Below are 22711 nucleotides of genomic sequence, written 5' to 3' on the forward strand. Positions count from 1 at the left end.
GTTTGTTTACTACCGGATTTACTGAGGAACACTGGCTATACTGCTAGCCCATAGAATGCTTTTTGCCATGTCACAAATATAATCACCTGCATATAAATCATGTACTTACAATTTTAAAGAATTATTCCCCCTGTCCTGCAGGGAGAGACTGAGCTAAAAAGAGTACTATGTGCATTATAGTATACTCAGAAAATTCTCGAAGCAGCAACCTTGCAAGTACGCTCATTAGGAATACATAGGATAAGGGAAAGACAAGCAAGAACATGGGGGAAATCAAGTAAGTATCTTAGATGTTTGTACACTAATGTGAGAAGTAGGGGGAATAAGCAAGAAGAACTAGAACTGCTAGTTACTGAACACAGCATGATTTAGCTGGCATTACAAGTGACCTGATGGGATGATATGCATGACAGGAATATTGGTATAAAAGGGTACAGGATACTCAGGAAAAAAAGGCAGGAGATGTTGCCCTATAAATTGAATGTATACACTTGGAAAAAAAAGTCAGATTTGTTGAAAGTCTCCTGGAAATGATAACAGAGAAAATAATTAGGGTGATGTTATGGCAAGGGTCTACTACAGACCACCTAAGTATGAAGAAGAGGTGGATACTTTTTTTTAAAAAAAAAAACAAAATCATCCAAAATAGTGATGATGGGGGACTTCAACTATTCATACATCTGCTGGGAAAAACAACACAGCAGGGCACAGATTATCCAACAAGTTCTTGGAATGTACTGGACATTTTTTTTGTAAGGTAGAGAAAGCTACCAGGGAGAGGCTGTTCTAGATTTTATTTTGAGAAATAAAAATGTGTAGCAGGTTTAAAACTAATAAAAGAAAGTTCTTCTTCACACAGCGTGTAGTCAATCTGTGGAACTCCTTGCCAGAGGAGGCTGTGACGGCTAGGACTATAACAGAGTTTAAAGAGAAGCTAGATAAGTTCATGGAGGTTAGGTCCATAAAAGGCTACTAGCCAGGGGATAAAATTGGTGTCCCTGGCCTCTGTTTGTCAGAGGTTGGATAGGGATGGCAGGAGACAAATCACTTGATCATTGTCTTCGGTCCACCTGGTGCTGGCCACTGTCAGCAGACAGGCTACTGGGCTAAATGGACCTTTGGTCTGACCCAGTACGGCCGTTCTTATGTTAAGTAGGGAGGAACTGGTTGAGAATTTGAAAGTGGAAAGCAGCTTGGGTGAAAGTGATCATGAAACAGTGGAGTTCATGATTCTAAGGATGGCCTAGGAGACAAAACATCACAATAAAGATAATGAGCTTCAGGCCATAGCCGAGTTAGTTGGTTACAGAAAAACACAACAAATGGTCTGGTAGCACTTTATAGACTAACAAAACACGTAAATGGTATCATGAGCTTTCATGGGCACAGCCCATTTCTTCAGATGACCAGAGTTATGAGTTTGGGATATGAAAACTCAAAATAAATAGGAGAGGGGAAGGGAAGAAGGGAGAGAAAGAAAAGGGACAAGGGTGGGAGACAGAGCATCATTAAATATCTGGAGAATGGGTACTTAAACCTAAGCAGATAAAAATCAAAGTCAATAGATAGATTCCCAAGACAGGAAGGATACCATTCAGAGAGCTGTTAGCACCTTCAGTGGATATTAAGTAGGAGGTGTCCCAACCAACCCATATCAAGACTGAATCCATTAGCATGTAAATTGAATTTGCAGATGAACTGTGATTCCAGGGCCACCCTGTGGAGCTGGTTTGTGACAAGACAGCTACTTAAGGTAGGCTTTAGCAAACACAGAGAATTGGTAGGTAAGATCTCATAAGAAGCAAACCTACAGGGGAAAACAGGAGACTGGACTACCGTTGGACCTCTCTGATCTGGCACCCTCGGGACTAAGGATGTTAAGAGGAGGGTAATTCACTAATTGTGTAATTGATAACATTGTATTGACTACCCGATTAGTTGTTAAGGGAAGGCTTGCTCAGTCCCAGCTCACCCCAGGAGCTACCTCTGCTGTAGTTCTGCAGTTTAAGTGTAGTGAGCACCATATATGTAGTAAGAGGTGGGGCTGGGACCCCACAGGGAGCAGCCTCTGCCTGTGGCAAGGCAGCAGTGCAGGGAGAAGTGGGAGGCGGCTCCGCAGAGACGATTGTGAAGGGAAATCGACTTTTAAGCTGGCTCCCGCTCCCCTCCTCACTGCCTCTGATACAGAGGCAGCAAGGGGGAAGAAATACAAGCAGTTGAGTAGTCAACTCAACTACCCGATAAGCCTAGGCTTATAGACTACTTGCTTACACCCCTACTCCGGACCTGAGTGATCCCGAAGGAGGGAGTTGGCCAGACCAGGGAAGGTCAGGCACAAGACCTTCATGTCCACTGGCCCATGTGCTGCCCCTGGATGGTGGCGGGACTCCAGTCCCAAATGCAGCTCCAGACAATAGGGCTCCCTGCCCCTGGTCCATGGAGGCGCTGAGCTCCTAGCCACTGGAGGTTTCCCTCCTCCCAGCTGGCAGCAGCTCTGCATTCCAGGCTAATGGGGGCTTCCTTGCCCCTGACTGGCAGAGGCTCAATTTCCCTGGCCGATGGGGTGCTTCCTAGCTGGCAGTAGCTCCAGTACCACAACCAGCAGTGGATCCATGCCCCTGGCTAGCAGGGGCTCCGTGACCCTGTAGGTGGAGTTCCACTCTTGGCTGGCAGGACTCCCTGCCCCCAGCTCACTGGTCCTCCAGGCTGCCTGCCAGCTGAGCTCCCAGCCACTGACAACCTCTATGGCTGGGGTTCTCTGGTCAATCATCATCTGTGGTCCTGTTGGTGCAGAGAGTCCTGGACCACAGGTTTAACCTCTAGAAGATCTCTTGAGGTACCTTTAAGTCATACAGTTCTATGAATAAGGCTGTTTTACACAGATAACAGAAATTGGAATGAAAAAATAGAAGGGAAAAGTTATCTAGCTTCTAGACACCTAAAATCCAATATATATAAATCACACCCCCCCCACGCACAATATTTCAAAACACTAAAAGTTACAGGGACAGAACTACACACAAAATCTAAATTCAGCACTTCCCTCAAAATTTTAAAAGTTGGAAACAAGGCTAATCATCGCAACTTCATGGTTGTTTTAGATAACTTTATTCCAGATTTTTTGTTTTGTAATTCTGTGTCAATTGTGATCCACAATCTATTTATTCTGCTTTGAAGTACTGTTCAAGAGCATTCTTCAACCACCATAGCACAATGATTTCTTAAAAGAGACAGGTGATGCAAACACACTACAAAGATATATTTTATCACAGAAACTGAACTCTCAAACAATGCCAGCTTCAAAAGAGATTAAATGATATTAACAACTAAGACCGTACATATCTGGATGGCAACTCAACTGTCTAGCATTTAAGCTCTACCGATTTCTTCCCACCAGCTGAAATTACATTCTCACATGTGTGATGTGACAGACAGTTCTGGAACTGCACTGGTGGCAAAGATAATTTGGAAAAAAAAAATAGTTGAGTTAGTTCTGCATAGATAAGGTCATAAAGTTAGTAAAATAGAATATATGTGGCTGATATTTCACATATTGGCTCAAAGTCTCCCATGAAAGCTCTGTGGTTAAATCAGCTTGGCATTGGGTTAGAATTCCATAGTGCAACCTTTAATGAGTACATGATAGATACATCAGCTAAAATTGTTAATGTTATACTGGAAAAAATTCAAAAAACCATTTTTTCCTAATTCCTCTTAGACTGTGCTCTTACATTACCCCCGTTTAAATAATAAAATATCCCGTTCTAAAGGGCAGCCCGCATATTGAATTTAGTTTCAAGTCAAAAGTACATTTTTAAAAAGCAGATTACTGTGCCTGGCCCGAGATGGGTTTTGGAAAAACAAATTTTAAGGATTTTGAAAGAGTAATAAAAATGGAACTCCTAGAAGTGTGAAGTTGGTACATCAGAGACCCATACATAGACTGGCAGGTAGTTGTTTAAAATGATGCGCTAAACACCTTAGTGAAGAGAGAGAGAGAAGAAATAAGAGATACCTGAATAAGTTTGAAATTTACCTCTCCTTTCTCCCTCTGTCCCCAGGAAGATGATCTGATTTTATTTCCTACACAATAAAAAGAGAAGGAAAGCAAGAAACAAGTATGTACTTGGAAAAGAATGGTTTTCTGGAAAGGAAGCAGAGAACTGATATCACACAAAATACAGTGCAAGTCAGAATGCAACCCCAACAAATGCTTTATAGATGTATGAGACAGGCACCGTTAAGTACAATCAAAGCCTAGCATTAAGAATGCTTCAACTTTATCTAAATATGGTCCCAGCTAAACTGCTGGAAGCATCTTGGGTAAGAACAGATTTTGGCCCATTGACTGTCCAGACCCACTATGTAAAAACAGGATTTAGCTGGAAGTACACAGCTCTGAAAATAATAAAGCCTCCCTAATGTTATAGATGCTTAAGCAGCAAAACCCAGACATGCAGACACCCAATTCAAACGAACCTGCTGCTCACATTTGTATTTTCTAGGGATGTAAGCGACTAGTCAACTATCCAATAAGTAAACACTTATCAGATAGTCGACTAGGCCCTCAACTAGTTGCTTTCTCTCTCCCCTCCCCCGCTTCTGTCAGAGGCAGCAAGGGGAAGGGGCAGGAGCCAGTGCTGGGGACAGCTGAGTTAAAAGTCCCCCCCATCATCTCCACAGGGGGCAGGAGAGTAGCAGAGACCAGGCACAAGCTGGAAATCAGCAGTCCCAGACACTGTGACTCTGCTTTTTAAATATACTGTATTAAGAGCCTATCAGCTCTTAATATATTTAAAAAAAAAAAAAAATGCAGCAGGGGGGAACCGAGTGCGAGCTGGGCCTGCTGATTCCCGGCTTGTGCTGTGTCCTCCCTGCTGCGCTGTAAGGCTCTTAATACATTTAAAAGGCAGCGCTGCAGCAGGGTTAGCTCCTGAGGCCAGGGAGCTAACTCTGCTGTGGCTCCCCCACTTATCGAAAATCCATTGACTAGTCAATTAGTTAATTAACCTATATTTAACATCCCTAGTATTTTCCATGGAAGAGGTGGTCTATAAGTGCAGAGACGAGCCACTCAGACTGCAAAACAACATTCCCTCCTACACGCCACCCACATTACAGATTAAGAGGCTGGGATGCTATGAAAACAGCTTTTCCAGGGCATAGAACAGGCAAAAAACAAGCGTCATTATAACACGGTGCCCTGACAATGTAGTTTGTAACAGACTGGACCTTTCTGCATTAACTGTCCTCCCTTGCAGTCGTTGGCCTTTGTTGGGGCTACTTGGAAGAGGACCAACACTGGGGCTGTTCTGTAACAATATTAACACTACATGCCAGCTTCCTCAAATCAGAAAACTATCCCATGCTGATTGGGAGATATTCATTCATTTATGCATGGCCCACTTCCCTATTTTCTGTATTAAACTATCTATATGTTTATCCTGATAGCAGGACAAATAAGGCATATTTTGTGCTTTAAAATGTACTCTTTATATACAAGTCTTAAGATACTGTAAAGTTAAAAATAATTTTATACATTAAAATCCATTATTCTTCTATTAGCAGCAGTGAGTTTGGGCTAACCAGCTTCTAATGCAGAAGACTACAAAATTAATATGGGATGCAGACTGTTTAGAACAGGGGCTGTGCAGTAATATTTGATGAAGGGTGACTCCAAGACTTTGGTAAGTGATCAAGGGCTGCACTTTTCTATAAGGGAGGTGTGGGGCCTGTGATGGAGGCTGGATGCAGAAGGGAGCTCGGGGTAGGGAAGTAGGGTGCATGAGAGAGTGTGGCATCTGAGAGGGGGAAGAAGGGGATTATGACTTGGGGCAGGAGACTGAGGTGCAGGGTCAGAGAAGGGTTATGGGTATAGGGCAGGTGGCTGTCCTGGAGGAGGGGGTATAGGAGAGGGTGCAAAATCTGGGAAGGAATTGTGACCTGAGGGAAGATGAGTGCAGAAGGTTTGAGTGGTGACCTGGGACAGGGAATTGGGATGTGGGAGAAGGTGGGTGCTAGAGATAGGCTCTGGCTAGGAAGCACTTACCTAGAAGGCTCTCGGCCAGCTGCCCAGCGGGATACAGAGGCAGGCTATTTACCTGCTGCTGTCCCAGGTTGCTCAAAATGGCTGCCTGCTCCCTCCGTTTCTCTCTCTGCTCCATGTGTGGGGGAGTGGAGAGGGGAAAGGCGGAAAAGACTTTTTAGTCTATGGGAGCTGCAATGATTGGGGCAGAGGCAGCACTTGAAGTCTCGTTCCTGCAAAGGGAGCAGCCAGCCATTATGAGCAGCAGAGAGCCTGCATCGGGGCATTGACGGGGGCCAGATCAAAAGGCCTGGCAGCACAAATCTGGCCTGTGGGCCGTAACTTGCCCACCCTAGTCTAGAAAACCAAGAAATAGGTACACCAGGAATCTCCCTTTTCTTTTAAAGTGAATGTAGTGTTTGTGAAAGGTGCCACTACAGAAACTAGAATGTGCTTGTTTATGATAAGAACAGATGGCAACGCCAGTTCACCCACATTGTTCCACTAGCAAGCTACCATCCTGTTCTCTTCTAGGTCATGAGGGTGGCTAATCTACTATGCTGGAGCTATCCAGTTCAGCAAGCCACTGTCACTTGTTCAGCAAGCTACTGTCACAGTTCAGCAAGCCACTCAACTGCCATTTGACAGAAATGAGGTTAGCTCTCTGGTAAGCTTGGAACAAGTCAGGTGTGACAAGAGGTAAAAGTTTCCATGATCCTCAAGCCATCTAGTTTAGTAGTTCTTCCTCTGTTGAACATCTGACAAATACGATCTACCACTACAGAAAGCAGTCCTACCAGTACAGAACTTTAACCCCCTTCAGCACCACCTTAGTTATAGTTAAGTGTGTCAGCCATGTTTCTACACAATTGCAAACAACGTGAAACAAACATTTTGGGAGGAGGGACAAAGAATAAATAAGTTACAAGGAGGTCTAAAAGCCCACTTCTATTAGCATTTCTTCAGTGGACTCAGTACATTCATGGGAAACATTTGGTTAGCTTGTCTGGGTCTGTATTGCATAGATTTTGCAGAATGCTTTTCAGAAGTCTAAGATTGGATCAATACCATCATGAGGGTTCCTGTTTGAATGTTCATGAACATAATTCTCTGGGAGGTAAAAAGGTAGAAACCTCTACAGATTCCTAAAGAGTGTGGACTGAGTCCTAAACCTCACTCCATATTGCAAAAGGTGCGTGGTAAATTCAAAGTGCTAGAGAGTTTCCCCTTCTGTGCATTCCCTTGCTAAGCTATAAAGAGCCTCAAATAGTCTGTGCTTTTGTTTTCTTCCTCTTTTCTTCCCATTTAGATTTAAGTCAAATTAGAAACTCCAAAGTGACTATCTCCTCAGAAATGGTCTGAGGTAAATAGGATGAAGTTTAATAAGGACATATGCAAAGTACTCCACTTAGGATGGAGCAATCCGTTTCCCACATACAGAACGGGAAGTAGCTGTCTAGGAAGGAGTCCTGCTGAAAGGGATTTAGGGGGTCATACTGGACCACAAAGTTAAACATGAGTCAACAGCGTGACACTTGCCAAAAAAGCAAACATGGTTCTGGGATGCATTAACAGGAGTGTTGTGAGCAAGACACGGTAAGTCATTCTTCTGCTCTACTCTGCACTGATTAGGCCTCAGTTAGAGTACTGTGTCCAATTCTGGGCATGTTTTAAGAAAAATGTGGAAAAATCGGAGAAAGTCCAGAGAAAATCAACAAGAATGACTGAAGGTCTAGAAAACATGACTGAAAGAAGGCTGAAAAAATTGGGTTTGTTTAGTTCAGAAAAGAGAAAACTGAGAGGGGACTGGATAGTGGTGTTCAGGTATCTAAAAGGGTGTTACAAGGAGGGAGGGAGAAAAAAATATTCTCCTTGGCCTCTGAGGATAGAACAAGAAGCAATGGGCTTAAATTGCAGCAATGGAGGTTTAGGTTGGACATTAGGAAAAACTTCCTGTCAGGGTTGTTAACTTCCCCTTGGGTAGTGGTGGTCCTACAGGAACACCATTCCACTCAGCATCAGCTGTGACAATGTTGTATTCACCCTCACTCTGAATTGTCCAACCTGTGAGCAGCCCTACAACACGGGTGGGTCCAGTCTGCTCACCAGCCTTGCCCTGGTCAGCCCCTCCTCCACGTCACATGGCTGCTTCTCTCAATGTTTGCACTGCCTGGCAGAAGCTGGTCACAATGGGAAGTGCTTGTGCACTGCAGCCACTTGGTGCATGTCCCAGCATTTGCAGCACCAGCAGCCTCCTGGTGACTGTGTCCATTTTAGTTAAAGTAGATGCTTGACAGTGAGGGTGGCAGTGGGTGCGGCAGTGGGTGCAGGGTAGCTCCGATTCTCCCAGGTATAGGAAGTTACTGTGCCTGGTTGTGAGCAGCAGCAGTGTTTTGGGCCTTGGTGCTTCAAGCCTGTGGCTCAGAAAAGGGAGAGGAACACACAAAGGGACAAACCAGCTGAGATTGAAGGGCAGACAGGGAGACAGCTGGACGAGCAGGGGTGACGTCTAGTTGGGTAGGAGCACAAAAGGTCAGTCAAGAGCACAGAGGCACTGAGGCAGGTGTGCAGGCACAGAAAAAATCCCACAGGTCAGAGGAGCAGACAGGCATACACAAAGCACTCATTGAGGACAACTGCTCTATAGCCCTCAAGGAAGGGCAGAAAAGGGGATGGTCTCAGAGCACCTGCTGAAATTGGAGCCAGAAAGCTGGAGGTGCCATAGCCCCGGAGCAAACAGGAGCAACTTCTTTGGGATTCTGGGTCTTGCTTGGTAGGGAGATGTGATGTGGAGCAGCCCCCCTCTCTCTCTCATCCTGCCTGTCCCCTGGCTCTTAGCTCTCCTATGCTAAGCACTGCTAGCCTGAGCCCTAGATAATCCCACTGCTTTACCCTTTACTACCCTCACATGACCCTATAAAATCCCTCGTTTCCATCTGCTTCCCCCATCTTCATCCCCTGAACTCTGCCCCTTTTGGTGGCTTTCTAGTACTTTCAGATTTAGAACACCTGGGGCATTTAGCTTCAATGCACAGGCTTCCAGAAGTGTAATTTGACCCAATTTCCCACAGTGTAGAAAGAGAGGTGCTTCAATAAATTCTCATGGAAGAATTTCACCTTTTATGATACACCAATACTTCCCTAGGTTAGCTTAATATGTGAGCAAAGAACAAGAAGTAGTATTTAAAACATGACCCACACCAATACTTCCCTAGGTTAGCTTAATATGTGAGCAAAGAACAAGAAGTAGTATTTAAAACATGACCCACACACAAGAGGAGAAAGCCTGTGTATCAAAAGAGGTAAATTCTATTTCAGTGTAATCAACAGTAATAACCTGCAAAACGGCATTGTTCAACCCAGGTAACCACTCTTATGAAGCTTTTTCCCTCTGGGAAACCCCTCTGTTCAGTCTTTGTCCTTCCATTCTGTTGTGCAAGAACAGCAGGGGACGGCTCTCTTAGTTAGGGCACAAGAGACTATACAGCCCCATTAGTACTGCGAGGCTGAAAGCCCTCTCGCCGTACACTGTTCAAGTCTAAGCGAGTTACAATCTCACAGCGCACCAGGAGAGTGTCATCTTTTACATAGGTTCTTTGCTTCAAAGTTTGCAGGTGCATGAATGTCACATAACCAAAACCTTTTGGGTTGCGGTGGGCTGTTGGTCTCTGGAAGGCCAGAAGCTCAGGTTTGGTTTCCATGACTTCTTCATGATTCTGTCTTTCAAGTCCTTCTGACTGATCCAAAATAGAAAGTCGTATGGTCCCCTGAAATGGCCAAGGCAGATGACTGTCATATTTTCCTTGCATAGTATGGACAAAGAGGGATATAAAGTTAGCACAGCGTTGAGAATTTGGTAACTGGATATGCAGGCGCAAACACAGTTTGTAGCCTGGTTTCCCAGTGTAGAAGCCAGGGCTGTGGATCACAACAGGTTTTTCTTCTTCTTGGGCTTTCAGATGTGTGCTGAAGTTCTCAATCCTCCAGATGTAAATGCCATTACATTGCTGCGCCTCCATTTCGGTGAGTTTTTCCTCTAGATTTTGGATAGTGCGTTTGAGGTCTGTGACATGAACGCTCTGAGTCTCCATCTTAGCAATGAGCTCTCTGATTTGGTGATCTTGTCTTACCAGGCGACCTTCCAACTGCTGAATGGTTTCCTTGAAGTTCTCAACATCTGGGTTGCAGTCATATGGGGCAGGTGGGACATGCGAGAAGAGAGATGACTCAAAGGCTACGCCACTGAGGAAGGTCATGGGAGTTGTGGCAGTAATACTAAGACTCCGGAGACTCTGAGCCATCATTCTCATGTGAACCTGAGTAAACTCTTGCATATGATGTGCCAATTCATTCCTCTGCATCTAAAATTTAAAAAGACATGGCATCAGAAACACATCAAGCAGCAAAAACATTTCCTGCAACTAAGCTGCAAAGTAGCAGGCTTCAAAGATAAACTGTAGTACATAATAGAAGAGGCTTTAGCTAACACAGATCAACTGGAACAAGAACTAACACAAACTTAGTGATTTGACAAAGCGAAGTCAAGTCCAACAGAAAGGACTTATTTTGGACCAGCCTTAAGATCAGACAACTCAGAAAAATGACCAGTTCAGGTGCCTACAGACACAAATAGCATTAATGCAAAACAATTTGTTAAAATCATGATGAAAAAGGCAGCAATTCCTCCAATGCCTTGCATAAATTTAATACTGCCATTATAGTGTTAGCTATTAGTAATGGCTACATTGCGGTAGTGGCATCAGAGCTCTGAATATGACAGTGTATTCAGGAAAGGCCAGGAGAGCTACCCATTAGAGAGAAATATATTAAAAGGAAATACTGTAATTAGAAAACTTGGAACTTTTCCCATTAGCACAATTTCACCAAAATCATGAGTGAGGATCATAGAGAATATTTCAAATCTATATTACCTTTCTCTAAACTATAAGAGTTACGTAAATAAGGCAATGTTACAGAACATAATTGGTATTCAAGCTAAATATATACTCTTGAACCACCAGGTAAGAACAGCAAAATAAAACCACCCAATAAATAAAACAGATTTAGGGCGGACTTTGCTAAAGGATGCAAGCACTGGTCCAATCAAGCTTTCACTGCCTTCAACAGGAGCTGAATCAGGTCAATGCTGACAGCTTTGGAAAGTTGCTCTATAAAAATCAAGCCCAGAAAGTGAGAGAGACTAGATGAGAGAAACTGAGGAGATCCTTGTATTGACAATGTGCCTAAAACAAAGAATTACCTTTTCGGGACATCCAAAGGCACTGTATGTACATGGTACTGGAACAGTCGGGCAGTCATTATCATAATGATTAGGCATCTAAAACCAAAATGAAAGTTACGATAAATTTTTCATTAAGAGGAATAATTTACATTCTTCTCTTCAGACCAACGTGTTCTTGCTTTAGAAATGAAATGACGCTATTCAGAGAACTTGATGAAAAGGTTAGCTACAGCGTGTGCCAAGCACACACCAATGATCCAGTCTAAACATGTGGCTATCCTTAAATACAATAAATTCCAAGATTTTAATGCCATCATGAGAAATCACACCCCACCAATTTGCATTTGAATAGACACTAAGTATTAAAGACCATTTAGTAAATTGGAAAGTAAATGCAATGACATCACTGTAAGTCATCCCAGTGTAATATTCCTTAATAACTATTACATGCCGTAAAAAGACTCCTGAAAAAGGATTATAGTTATGTTGACCTAGACGGTGACAGATGTCTCCAAAGGCAATTACCTCATTGCACATTTTTATAGACAGTATGTTTACATTTTACTTTAGAACTGATCAGAGCCTTGAACAAATTCGCTTTCCAGGATCAGCCACAAGTACATGCAGTTGTTGAAATCTTATTTGACTCCATGCAAGATCACCATCATAGCCAGGCACTTTGCGATATACTCCATGGCTCCTATCCAGAAGATTTCCTGCACAGTAGTTTGCTACCAACAATCCATGTGTTTCAATTTCACTAGAACTGCAACTTCAGACTGGAACACCATTTAGAGCAGTAGTTCTCAACCAAGTGTCTTCAAGTAGGTTTCAGGAGGTCTGACAAGCATGACTGACATTAAGACTTGCTAGAGACCAAGGCAGAAAGCTGGAGCCCCACTGTGAAGGACTGCAGTTCAGGGCCCCGAGCTCCCGCCACGAGGGCTGAAGTCAAAGCCCGAGTAACTTAGTTTTGCAGTGCCTCTGGTAGAGTGGAGCTCGAGGCAACTGACCTGCATCCTACTCCTTAATGCCAACCAAGGCTTTTTTATGAAGAAACACTTGTTGTGACAAATGGGCATCAGAGAAAAAGATTAAGAACCCCAGGACAGTTTGACATGTGAGGGATCAGATGAGTTACCATAAAATTTTAAATTATTTGCAGCTAGATGCGTTAAATATTATTATTTATAAAATAATATTATTATTTAGGATGTACTCCAACCCAACACATGGACATATGAAGAAGTAGATTCTTACCTGCTCTCTAATAAGCACTGTATTGCAGTATTCACAGCACACATTTGCAAGTGGGCAGTTCTGGTCATGAAGCTTTGATTTTTGAAAAGGTGAGAAAGAAAAAGAAAACTATTAGAAACAAATAAATGATTATTAAAAGAGAAGGAAGCATTGATTAGCCTGTGTTCTCAATGTTTATGTAAAATTCTTGATCATTTATTTAAGACTCGAGCTTTTTATCTTGCAAATTGGGAAACAGGAAAGTAACCTCCTTTTGATGCCTGAATATTTGAGTCTCTCAACTTACCTGAATTTTTTAACATTTTGACCAAAAAAAAAAAAAAAAAAGGTGAAAACGGCCACAAATATAATGTACATTAAAATGGAAAGTTTCAATGGCAAATTTGCAAGTTCTTTTCAGATAAGCCTAATATCCTCCTAAGATAGATTAGGTGTATATAGAAGATAATGAAATGAAAGCTCAAAACACTGACACTAGATGCTCAAGGTCATCCAGGAGTCAGAATCAGAGTTAAGAAGAAAATCCAGAAGTTTTGTTCTTATTCTCTTGTTCTAAGGTATTGGAGCACATCCTTGTTTCCAGCAGGTAACATATTTCTTGCTCTGAATACAAAGCCCACCACACAATGTTCCCTCTAATTTTGTATTTCCATTTGTGAAATGACATAGGTTATGTTCATCAATATAGAGGGGTTAGTTATTCGATACATGGATAGTGTGTGTCGGGGGTGGCACTGAGGGGTTGGGGTGAAGGAGGGACTCAGAGCTGGGGCAGAGGGCTCTGGCTGGGGGGGAGTGGGTGTGCAGACTTTGGGGTTGGCTAGGATGTAGGCTGCTCCAGGGAGAGAGAACTATTCCCAGCCCTCTCTCACCGCTGCAGCTTGGGACCAGGTGAGAGGCGCCTCTCCACGGCCACCACAGCTTTGGGTGGAGGCCAGGGAAGGGGTGCCTGTCCCCCAGAAGCAACAGCTCTGGGAAAGCTCCAGGTTGAGTGATATGGCCAAGGAAGAGATTCCCCTCCCCACAAAAACAGAGTTGCTGTGGCCAGGTGAGAGGTGCCCCCTCCCTGCCAGCTCCCACACACAAAGTTGTCAGAGGCTGGCAGACAGAGATAGTGTGCTGAAGCTGCTCTGAGCCCTTCTGTGGGGCTTGTTAGAGGGAACCACATACCAGTAGTTTTGTCCTATCCTGTTATTCTCTTCCCTCCCCTACTCTTTTTTAAATCCACTGTGGACAGCTAATGCTGCTTTCTCTTTGTAAGGCCAAATTAAAAGGTCCCATGTTATGAAAACCCTTTCATGTCTCCATGCACCATACGATCTCTAAGAAAGGTTTAATCAAGCAGGACCCCAGCTTGGAACAAAAAGGGGGGGTAGGTAGGCTAGTCTTCACCAACCACAAGAGGACAAAGCAGAGGTCACAACCTCCTAATGCCCACCAGAAAGTGGTTTCTAGGTCAATTTACTATTCTGACGAAAGTAAATGTTCTCTATTAATACTGCACTAACAATTGAGAACAAATATTAGAGTGGATGAAAAATACTGTTGAATGTTTCAGTACATGCCTCTTGATCTTCATAACTCATAGATGTGGCACAATTTGGACAAGAGACTTGCCGCCGAGGGCATTCCAGCATCATGTGGTTTTGCAGCTGGTTCTTTTGGAAGGAGCCCTGACATTGCAGGCATTCCACACAAGAGAAGTCGCAATTTAGCTCATGTTCCTGCATAAGGATAACAAGACGACATAGTATTAGAAACCTCAAAAAGTGCTCCAGGTACCAGCACAATAAAGCAAAATGGCTTCCAAATCCTGTAATATTCTTTTACGCCCTAATCCTTCAAAAAGATTTGCCCTTCAACCCAATGCCTCAATGATTTTAATCACAGTTCATAAGGGAGGGCTCCATAGCAGAATCAGAGTTTGAACAGAACTATAAATTCAAAGCACTATATAAATACTAAGATTTGAAGATTTGTCATATGGTTACTTTTTTAAGTTTAAACACATTGTTTAATTGGACACAGCTACCAGGATTATTAAAAAAAAAGTTTATTCAGATTGTTTGAGCAGGTATTAAATGGAATTTTGGACACTAGACATAAAAAGTGCTAACTTATATAACATAATTGCTTAAAATTGTAAATGGCAAAGACAGTCCAAAAGGAAATTTAACATGATAGGCACTCTCTTTTGCTGTATGCAAGCTGTGACATACAGCCTCAGGTAAGATAACCACGATCAGCCACTTATTTCTTTCCATTCAAGCAAGAGAACCCGTCTTGGTGCTTGACCAAACTAACGGTGGATTTGAAACCCAATCACTACATTGAATCATTTGCAAGATTTTTTTTTTAAATTTCAAAATGTGAAATGTTCCGTTTTTCAAATAATTTTTACCTCTAGATGTCTCAGCTCCATCTTCTGAAGGCAGCCCTTGTTGGGACATCTCACACTCAGTGAAAGGATTTCCCGTTTGGCAAAGTTGTCAGGGAATAGCTGGTTTTCAAGTAGAATTTCATTGTCTACTGGACATTTGTGACCTGCATCTCTACCACGAGAAAAAAAAAAAAAAAAAAGAGGATGAGGGTATATGTATGCACAAGAAGAAAAAATATCTAGCAGATCTCAGACTTCTTTTCTTATCATTTTAAAATCTTCTCTTGGATCACTAATGACACCTATGAAAAAAGTCTGTCATATTGTCATGATAAAGTTTTAAAGCAGTAACTGGAAATAATGTCAATACCTAACCAACTAGCAGGAATTATGGCATACAATATCCTGGTAACTAATGTGAACACAAAGCTAAATGTATGTAATTTCAAAATAATTCCATTTGTAGCAACATTCCTTTGGGTTAAAATAGTGTTAAGTTTTCTCAGTTCTAGCTGGACGGGTGCACTGGTAATCATTCTTGGAATAAATCTGCCAAGAGGCTGCAGAAAGGCTAATTATTTTAGGGTCCCATTTATGTAGTCATTTCCTGAACAATTCCTATTAAAGTCAATAGGAACACAAGGAATTTGGAAGCAGCCATTTAAAAAAGTTCTTCACCTTCACCCTTCTCTTATTAACACCCATGACTGAAGTTGAGAAGCAAGTAATTCTATTTTTTCCAGTTTGTTACTTTATATTTGATAGAACTTTTGTCTGATCAGTTTCCTTGTTAACCTCTGTGAAATCAGTTAGAATCTTTTGTTTGGTGTCTTCCATGCAACATGGAAAGGAGAAAAGCTACTGGGGAGAAGTCTTAAGAATGTAATGCTCAAGACACGAATATGACAGGGATTGGGGCAGATATATTTAAAGCAATTTTAAGAAAATTGAAATTGACTAGTTTTCAAGTGGTGCCCCTTAAAAAGCTTAATGTACCATTTTTACAATTCATAGATGAACAAGGCACTTTAAATTATATAAAAAAAGAGCAATTCAAATAGCAATTTGCCCATACTGTCCCCCACCTCCCAACTTTTGTCTGAAACAGCAGAGATTACCTGAAACCTGCTGCCTTCAAGTATGAACTAAACTCAATGCACATGGAAAAATACAAAGTTAATACAGTTAAACAGAAGAGTAAGATCAAAGCTTGAGAGGTGTGGTGCTAATGGACAATATTGCTAGTGTGAAAAAACGGTGGATTTAACAATGCTCTAAGTGAGCTGGGAAACAGAGGGCATTTGCCCTTCAAAGTTCATTAGATTTGAGGGCCAGAGAGATAGATAAATTGGGTGGGGATAGTGGTATTTGTCTGATAAGGAACTGATTAGCCAGCACCTACTTTTGTTAGCATTACTGTTACAGAAAAAGGAGGTAAGTTTAGACTTTAGAAAGAGACAATAAACTTCCTTTATGGTTTTACTTTTAGGAGATGGTTTGCCACAAGTTAGCATTTCACTCCTAAACAAACGGAAAAAACAATGCAGTAGCAAGGCAGTTTCAAACCTCACAGCTCCCCAGCCCTAACTCTGCTTTCGGTGTCACAATTCACATTCACTCTGACAGCCTACAACCGGAAGCTGGCTGTTACAAGTATAATGTGGTGCAACATATTACAAACTTCCTGATTCTAATTAAGCTTATAGGTAGCAGCTGAACCACATTAAATAAAAATCAGCATTTTTTTCCCACAGCCAGGGAAATGGGAATTGCCTCAGCACTACAATGGGACTCCCACCCACCCACACCTTGACAGCATTTGGGATACTCAATGATTGTAGAGTACTATCTAAATGCCAATTACTTACAACATATTTTTAGTAACGTGTTTGTGAATTTGAAGCATGTAACCATTTGCGAATGTGACATCAAGACTGGGTTAGAGCCAAACTAGGTGTGGGAAGATCTTATACACACGTCTCTCACACAGTTCAATATATGCACCTCAGTATCAATTTGCATTGCTTGTTATTCCCAATTGGGAGCTTTCCCACAGAAGTGCTCATTTGCTCTGCTCCAGGCTCTGCCCTCACGCCTCTCCTTCCCCAACTCCCACCACCCCTTTCTAGCTCAGCGCCCTGTTTCCCCAAGTGCCTCCTGCATGCGGATGATCAACTGATCACTGGAAGTGGGAGGTGCTGGGAGGGAAAGGGAAGAGCTGACCATCAGGCCTGCCAGGCCACTATTTTTAACCCATGGGTGCTCTAGTCCCAGACCACCCAAAGAGTCAGTGCCTATACTTTCTTGAGAATCATGAACTTCAGAGGGGGTAGCTGAGTTAGTCTGCATCAGGGAAAACTTAAAAAACAACAAATAGTCTAGTAGCAATTTAAAGACTAACAAAACATGTAGATGGTGGTATGAGCTTTCATAGGCACAACCCACTTCTTTAGATGACCGAAGTGTTGGAAGTCCAGATCCAAGAATAAATAAGGGAGGAGGTGGGGAGAAGAAGGAAAAAAAATTGAAGGGGAGGTAGGTTCTTTCCGGTAACCATGCCACACAATCACATCATAAGCATCCAGGAACCCAGCCCTGCAACCAACTGCGGTGACAACTCTGCCCACATATCTATACAAGCGAATTCATCACTGGAGCCAACAACATAACCTACAAAATCAAAAGGTCATTTGACTGCACATCCAGTAATTTGATCTATGACATCAAATGCCAGCAATGCCCCACTGCTAGCTATATTATATATGAGAAACTAGACAGTCTCTACAGGAAAGAATCAATGGACACAAATCAGATATACGTAAAGGGAACATACAGAAGCCTGTTGGGAAACACTTTAATCTTCCTAATCACTGTTTAAAAGATCTTCAAGTCTCCCTAGTTTGAGCTAGGGATGCAAATGTAGGCGACCAAAATTGCTAATGAAGCGGGGATTTAAATATCCCGTACTTCATTAGCATGATCTCGCCGGCGTGTTACTCCGCTTAACAGCTGATTTGAATCAGGAAGTGCGCGCCAGGATGCATTAGTTCGAACCTAACCCCTTGGTTCGAACTAACATTACTCCTCATTTTTTGGTTCAAACTAACGCGTCCCGGCATGCACTTCCTGGTTCGAAATCAGCTGTCGAGCGGAGTAACGTACCGGCGAAATCATGCTAATGAAGCGGGGATATTTAAATCCCCATTTCATTAGCAATTTCTATCACCTACATTTGCATCCCTAGCTCAAACGAGGGAGCAAGTGTAGACGTACCCTAACTTGGCTACTGCCTGAAGCTTAAGAAACAACAATTAGTCTAGTAGCATCTCAAAGACTAAATAGTTACAAGAGGCTGATAAGAACCATTAGTTTGCACTTGGAAAGGAAGATGACCGGACACCAGATTCTACACAGACATCAAGAACCATTATCACATTCATTGTTTGGTTGGTTGATAATATGCAAGCCATCCAATATCACATTCAAACCATCAGCATAAGAATTAAATTTGTGAATAAAGTTAAGCTCCAATCCTTTCTCTGTGTATGTGGCTTGTGGAATTGGTCTGAAACAAAACAGTGACTTGGAGATCCATTAATGAGTGTCCATGGTAAGTTCTGCTGTGAGCTGGTGTTTCTGACAGGGACAAGAATTACGAGCAAGTAACATGAGAATATTGTTTTTGCTGGTGATCTAAATCCATCCATTAAAGACAAAGCCACTACATATATAACCTCTAACAATTGCTAGACAAACTTCTGGCAGACTGAGTGGGTTAACTGAAAAACGTAATAATGACTCTATAACAGGATTGCTTTGCTCTGGTTGTATCTTCCATACACCTATCAATGAATACTTAGATTGGGGAAGACACAGGAAGCATAAAGGAGGAAAATCAAAAGTGAACTAGCTTAGTCAGGTTATAAATGACAATTGCTACTAGAGAAAGCTCAATGGAAAAAAGTTAATTGGAGAAACCCGAAAAAAAGAGATAAAGGTAACATCTATCCTATTCCCAGCCTGACAGGGAACATAAGAACGGCCGTACTGGGTCAGACCAAAGGCCCATCTAGCCCAATATCCTGTCTGCTGACTGTGGCCAGCACCAGGTGCCCCAGAGAGGGTGGACTGAAGACAATGATCAAGCGATTTGTCTCCTGCCATCCTTCTCCAGCCTCTGACAAACAGAGGCCAGGGACACCAATTCTATCCCCTGGCTAATAGCCTTTTATGGACCTAACCTCCATGAAATTATCTAGCTTCTCTTTAAACTCTGTTATAGTCCTAGCCTTCACAGCCTCCTCTGGCAAGGAGTTCCACAGGTTGACTACACGCTGTGTGAAGAAGAACTTTCTTTTATTAGTTTTAAACCTGCTATCCATTAATTTCATTTGGTGTCCTCTAGTTCTTCTATTATGGGAACTAATAAATAACTTTTCTTTATCCACCCTTTCCACACCACTCATGATTTTATATACCTCTATCATATACCTCCTCAGTCTCCTCTTTTCTAAACTGAAGAGTCCCAGTTGCTTTAACCTCTCCTCATATGGGACCCATTCCAAACCCCTAATCATTTTTGTTGCCCTTTTCTGAATCCTTTCCAAGGACAAAATATCTTATTTGAGGTGAGGAGACCACATCTGTACACAGTATTCAAGATGTGGGCGTACCATAGTTTTATACAGAGGCAGTAAGATATTCTGGGTCTTATTTTCTATCCCTTTCTTAATAATTCCTAGCATCCTATTTGCCTTTTTGACCGCCACTGCACACTGTGTGGAAGTTTTCAGAGAACTATCCACGATAACTCCAAGATTTCTTTCCTGATTTGTCATAGCCAAATTAGCCCCCATCATACTGTACGTATAGTTGGGGTTATTTTTCCCCGATGTGCATTACTTTATACATATCCACATTAAATTTCATTTGCCATTTTGTTGCCCAATCACTCAGTTTGGTGAGATCTTTTTGGAGTCCCTCACAGTCTGCTTCTGTCTTGACTATCCTAAACAGTTTGGTATCATCCGCAAACTTTACCACTTCACTGCTTACCCCTTTCTCCAGATCATTCATGAATAAGTTGAAAAGGATTGGTCCCAGGACTGACCCTTGGGGTACACCTCTAGTTACCCCTCTCCATTCTGAAAATTTACCATTTATTCCTACCCTTTGTTTCCTGTCTTTTAACCAGTTCTCAATCCAAGAAAGGACCCTCCCTCTTATCCCATGGCCATGTAATTTACACAAGAGCCTTTGGAGAGGGACCTTGTCAAAGGCTTTCTGAAAACCTAAGTATACTATATCTACTGGATCCCCCTTGTCTGCATGTTTGTTAACTCCTTCAAAGAGTTTTGTCCAACAAATTATGTTCTTCTACATGCCTCACAATTTTATTCTTTACTATTGTTTTGACTAATTTGCCCGGTACTGAGGCTTACCCGTCTGTAATTGCCAGGATTGCCTCTAGAGCCCTTTTTAAATATTGGTGTCACGTTGGCTACCTTCCAGTCATTAGGTACGGAAGCCGATTTAAAGGATAGGTTACAAACCACAGATATTAGTTCAGCAATTTCCCATTTGAGTTCTTTTAGACCCCTTGGATGAATGCCATCCAGTCCCGGAGATTTGTTAACATTAAGTTTTTCTATTTGTTCCAAACCATCTCTAATGACACTTCAATTCGGGACAGTTCCTCAGATTAATCACCCACAAAGGACAGTGCAGAATTGGGAATCTCCCCAATGGCTTTATCGTCCTCGATTGCTCCTTTTATATCTCGATCATCTAGGGGACCCACAGGTTTTTTTAGCAGGCTTCCTGCTTCTAATGTACTTTAAAACGTTGTTATTTCTTTTTGAGTTTTTGGCTAGCTGTTCCTCAAAATCTTTTTTTGCTTTTATTACATTTTTACACTTGATTTGACCGTATTTATGTTCCTTTCCATTTATCTCACTAGGACTGGACTTCCACTTCTTAAAAGATGCCTTTTTGTCCCTTACTGCTTCTTTTACATGGTGGTTAAGCCACGGTGACTCTTTTTTAGGTCTCTTGCTATGTTTTTTAATTTGGGCCTCTATTATGGTGTCTTTAAAAAATTTCCATGCAGCTTTCAGGGATTAGGCTCTAGTCATTGTGCCTTTTAATTTCTGTTTAACTAACCTCCTCATTTTTGCGTAATTCCCCTTTTTGAAATTAAATGCCAGGGTGCTGGACTGCTGAGGTGTTCTTCTCACCACAGGAATGTTAAATGTTATTATATTATGGTCACTATTCCCAAGCGGTCCTGTAACGGTTATCTCCTGGACCTGATCCTGTGCTCCACTCAGGACTAAATCGAAAATTGCCTCTCCCCTTGTGGGTTCCTGCACCAGCTGCTCTAAGCAGTCATTTAAGCCATTGAGAAATTTTATCTCTGGTTCTCTTCTTGAGGTGACATGTATCCAGTCAATATGGGGATCATTAAAATCTCCCATTATTATGGAGTTCTTTATTTTGGTAGCCTCTCTAATCTCCCTCAGCATTTCAATGTCAGTGTCGCTGTCCTGGTCAGGTAGCCGGTAATATATCCCTACTGCTAATTTCTTATTATTGGAGCATGGAATTACTATCCATAGAGATTCTACGGAACATGTTGATTCATTTAATATTTTTATTTCATTTGATTCTACATTATCTTTCACATACAGTGCCACCCCACCACCCACTTGGCCTGCTCTATCCTTTAGATATATTTTATATCACGGTATGATTGTATCCCACAGATTTTCCTCATTCCACCAGGTTTCAGTGATGCCTATTATGTCAATCTCCTCCTTTAATAAATATGAGGTACTCTAGTTCACCCATCTTATTAGTCAGACTCCTAGCATTTGTGTAGCAGCACTTTAAAAATTTTCCACTGCTTATTTGTCTGCCCTTCCCTGATGCATTGGATTCCTTTATATGCGGTTGTTTGTCTGCTCTGGCCCACGGTTTGTCCTCTCCCCTCCTCTCTTTCTGCTTACATTTTTTTCCTTTTAAGCCCCAGCCACATTCTGGTTAGGTCACAGACTTTCTTGGCAACGGTTCTCTTAACATCTCATGTGGGCAGGCCCTTTTCCTATAGAAGTAATTGAAATGGCAGGATTTTCAGTGAAGTTATTGAGTTAAAAATATTTAATTCTTCAGTGTTTAACTACTCTAATGAAAAGTAGCAGAGTTGTGTGCATTACACATTTAGATTCCTTGAGGAATTTTAGATTTGCTTTTAAAGATTGTTATGATTATTGCTACTGTAACTTCAGACTGGACAATATGCACTTTCCAAGGAAGGCATGTCGAAAAACATTTTAATCCTATGTTCCAGATGCTTTGTGGATAGGCTCTTTGGCAATGATGCTGCGATGGAATAGCTCCCACCGTTGGCAACCTTGAATCCCCTTTGCCATTTTGCCCTATAAATAAAAACTGTATTGCATGTTCCCTGGCTTCTACCACTAGTCAAATATTTGCAAGTCATTTGATTAGCTTTTCCTTTCAGCTGCTCAGTGCATTATTTGCCAGTGTCTGGGTGACAGGGGAGGGATCACGTGAGGATTACCTGTTGTGTTCCCTCCCTCTGGGGCATGTGGTATTGGCCACTGTCAGGAGACAGGATACTGGGCTAGATCGACCATTGATCTGACTCAGTATGGCTGGTCTTATGTGATTTTTTTTTCCCTATTGTGCAGCTCTACCGACTGTTGGAAACTATTAGTCATTTGCTGCTGCTTCTGGCAGGTTTTTAACCAGTCTAGGGGTGGTTTTAGAGATAACCTCTCTT

General features: G+C 42.1%; 1 protein-coding gene across 2 annotated transcripts in view; it reads right to left on the bottom strand.

Moving 5' to 3' along the window:
• Positions 1 to 628: 628 nt before the first annotated feature.
• TRAF6 (TNF receptor associated factor 6) overlaps positions 629 to 22711 on the bottom strand; it is a 49787-nt gene continuing 27704 nt past the window's right edge. For both annotated transcript variants that reach the window (XM_075927505.2, XM_006124469.5), the window contains exons 3-7: positions 14929 to 15079; positions 14093 to 14251; positions 12528 to 12599; positions 11286 to 11363; positions 629 to 10386 (exon numbers count right to left, since the gene is read on the bottom strand). In XM_075927505.2, the coding sequence (XP_075783620.1) occupies positions 9505 to 10386; positions 11286 to 11363; positions 12528 to 12599; positions 14093 to 14251; positions 14929 to 15079 (1342 nt within the window). In that variant the 3' untranslated portion in view covers positions 629 to 9504. The remainder of the gene's footprint in view (positions 10387 to 11285; positions 11364 to 12527; positions 12600 to 14092; positions 14252 to 14928; positions 15080 to 22711) is intronic.

The sequence above is a fragment of the Pelodiscus sinensis genome, chromosome 5 (assembly GCF_052426305.1).
Source record: "Pelodiscus sinensis isolate ZL-2025 chromosome 5, ASM5242630v1, whole genome shotgun sequence".
In the NCBI taxonomy this organism is placed as follows: domain Eukaryota; kingdom Metazoa; phylum Chordata; order Testudines; family Trionychidae; genus Pelodiscus; species Pelodiscus sinensis.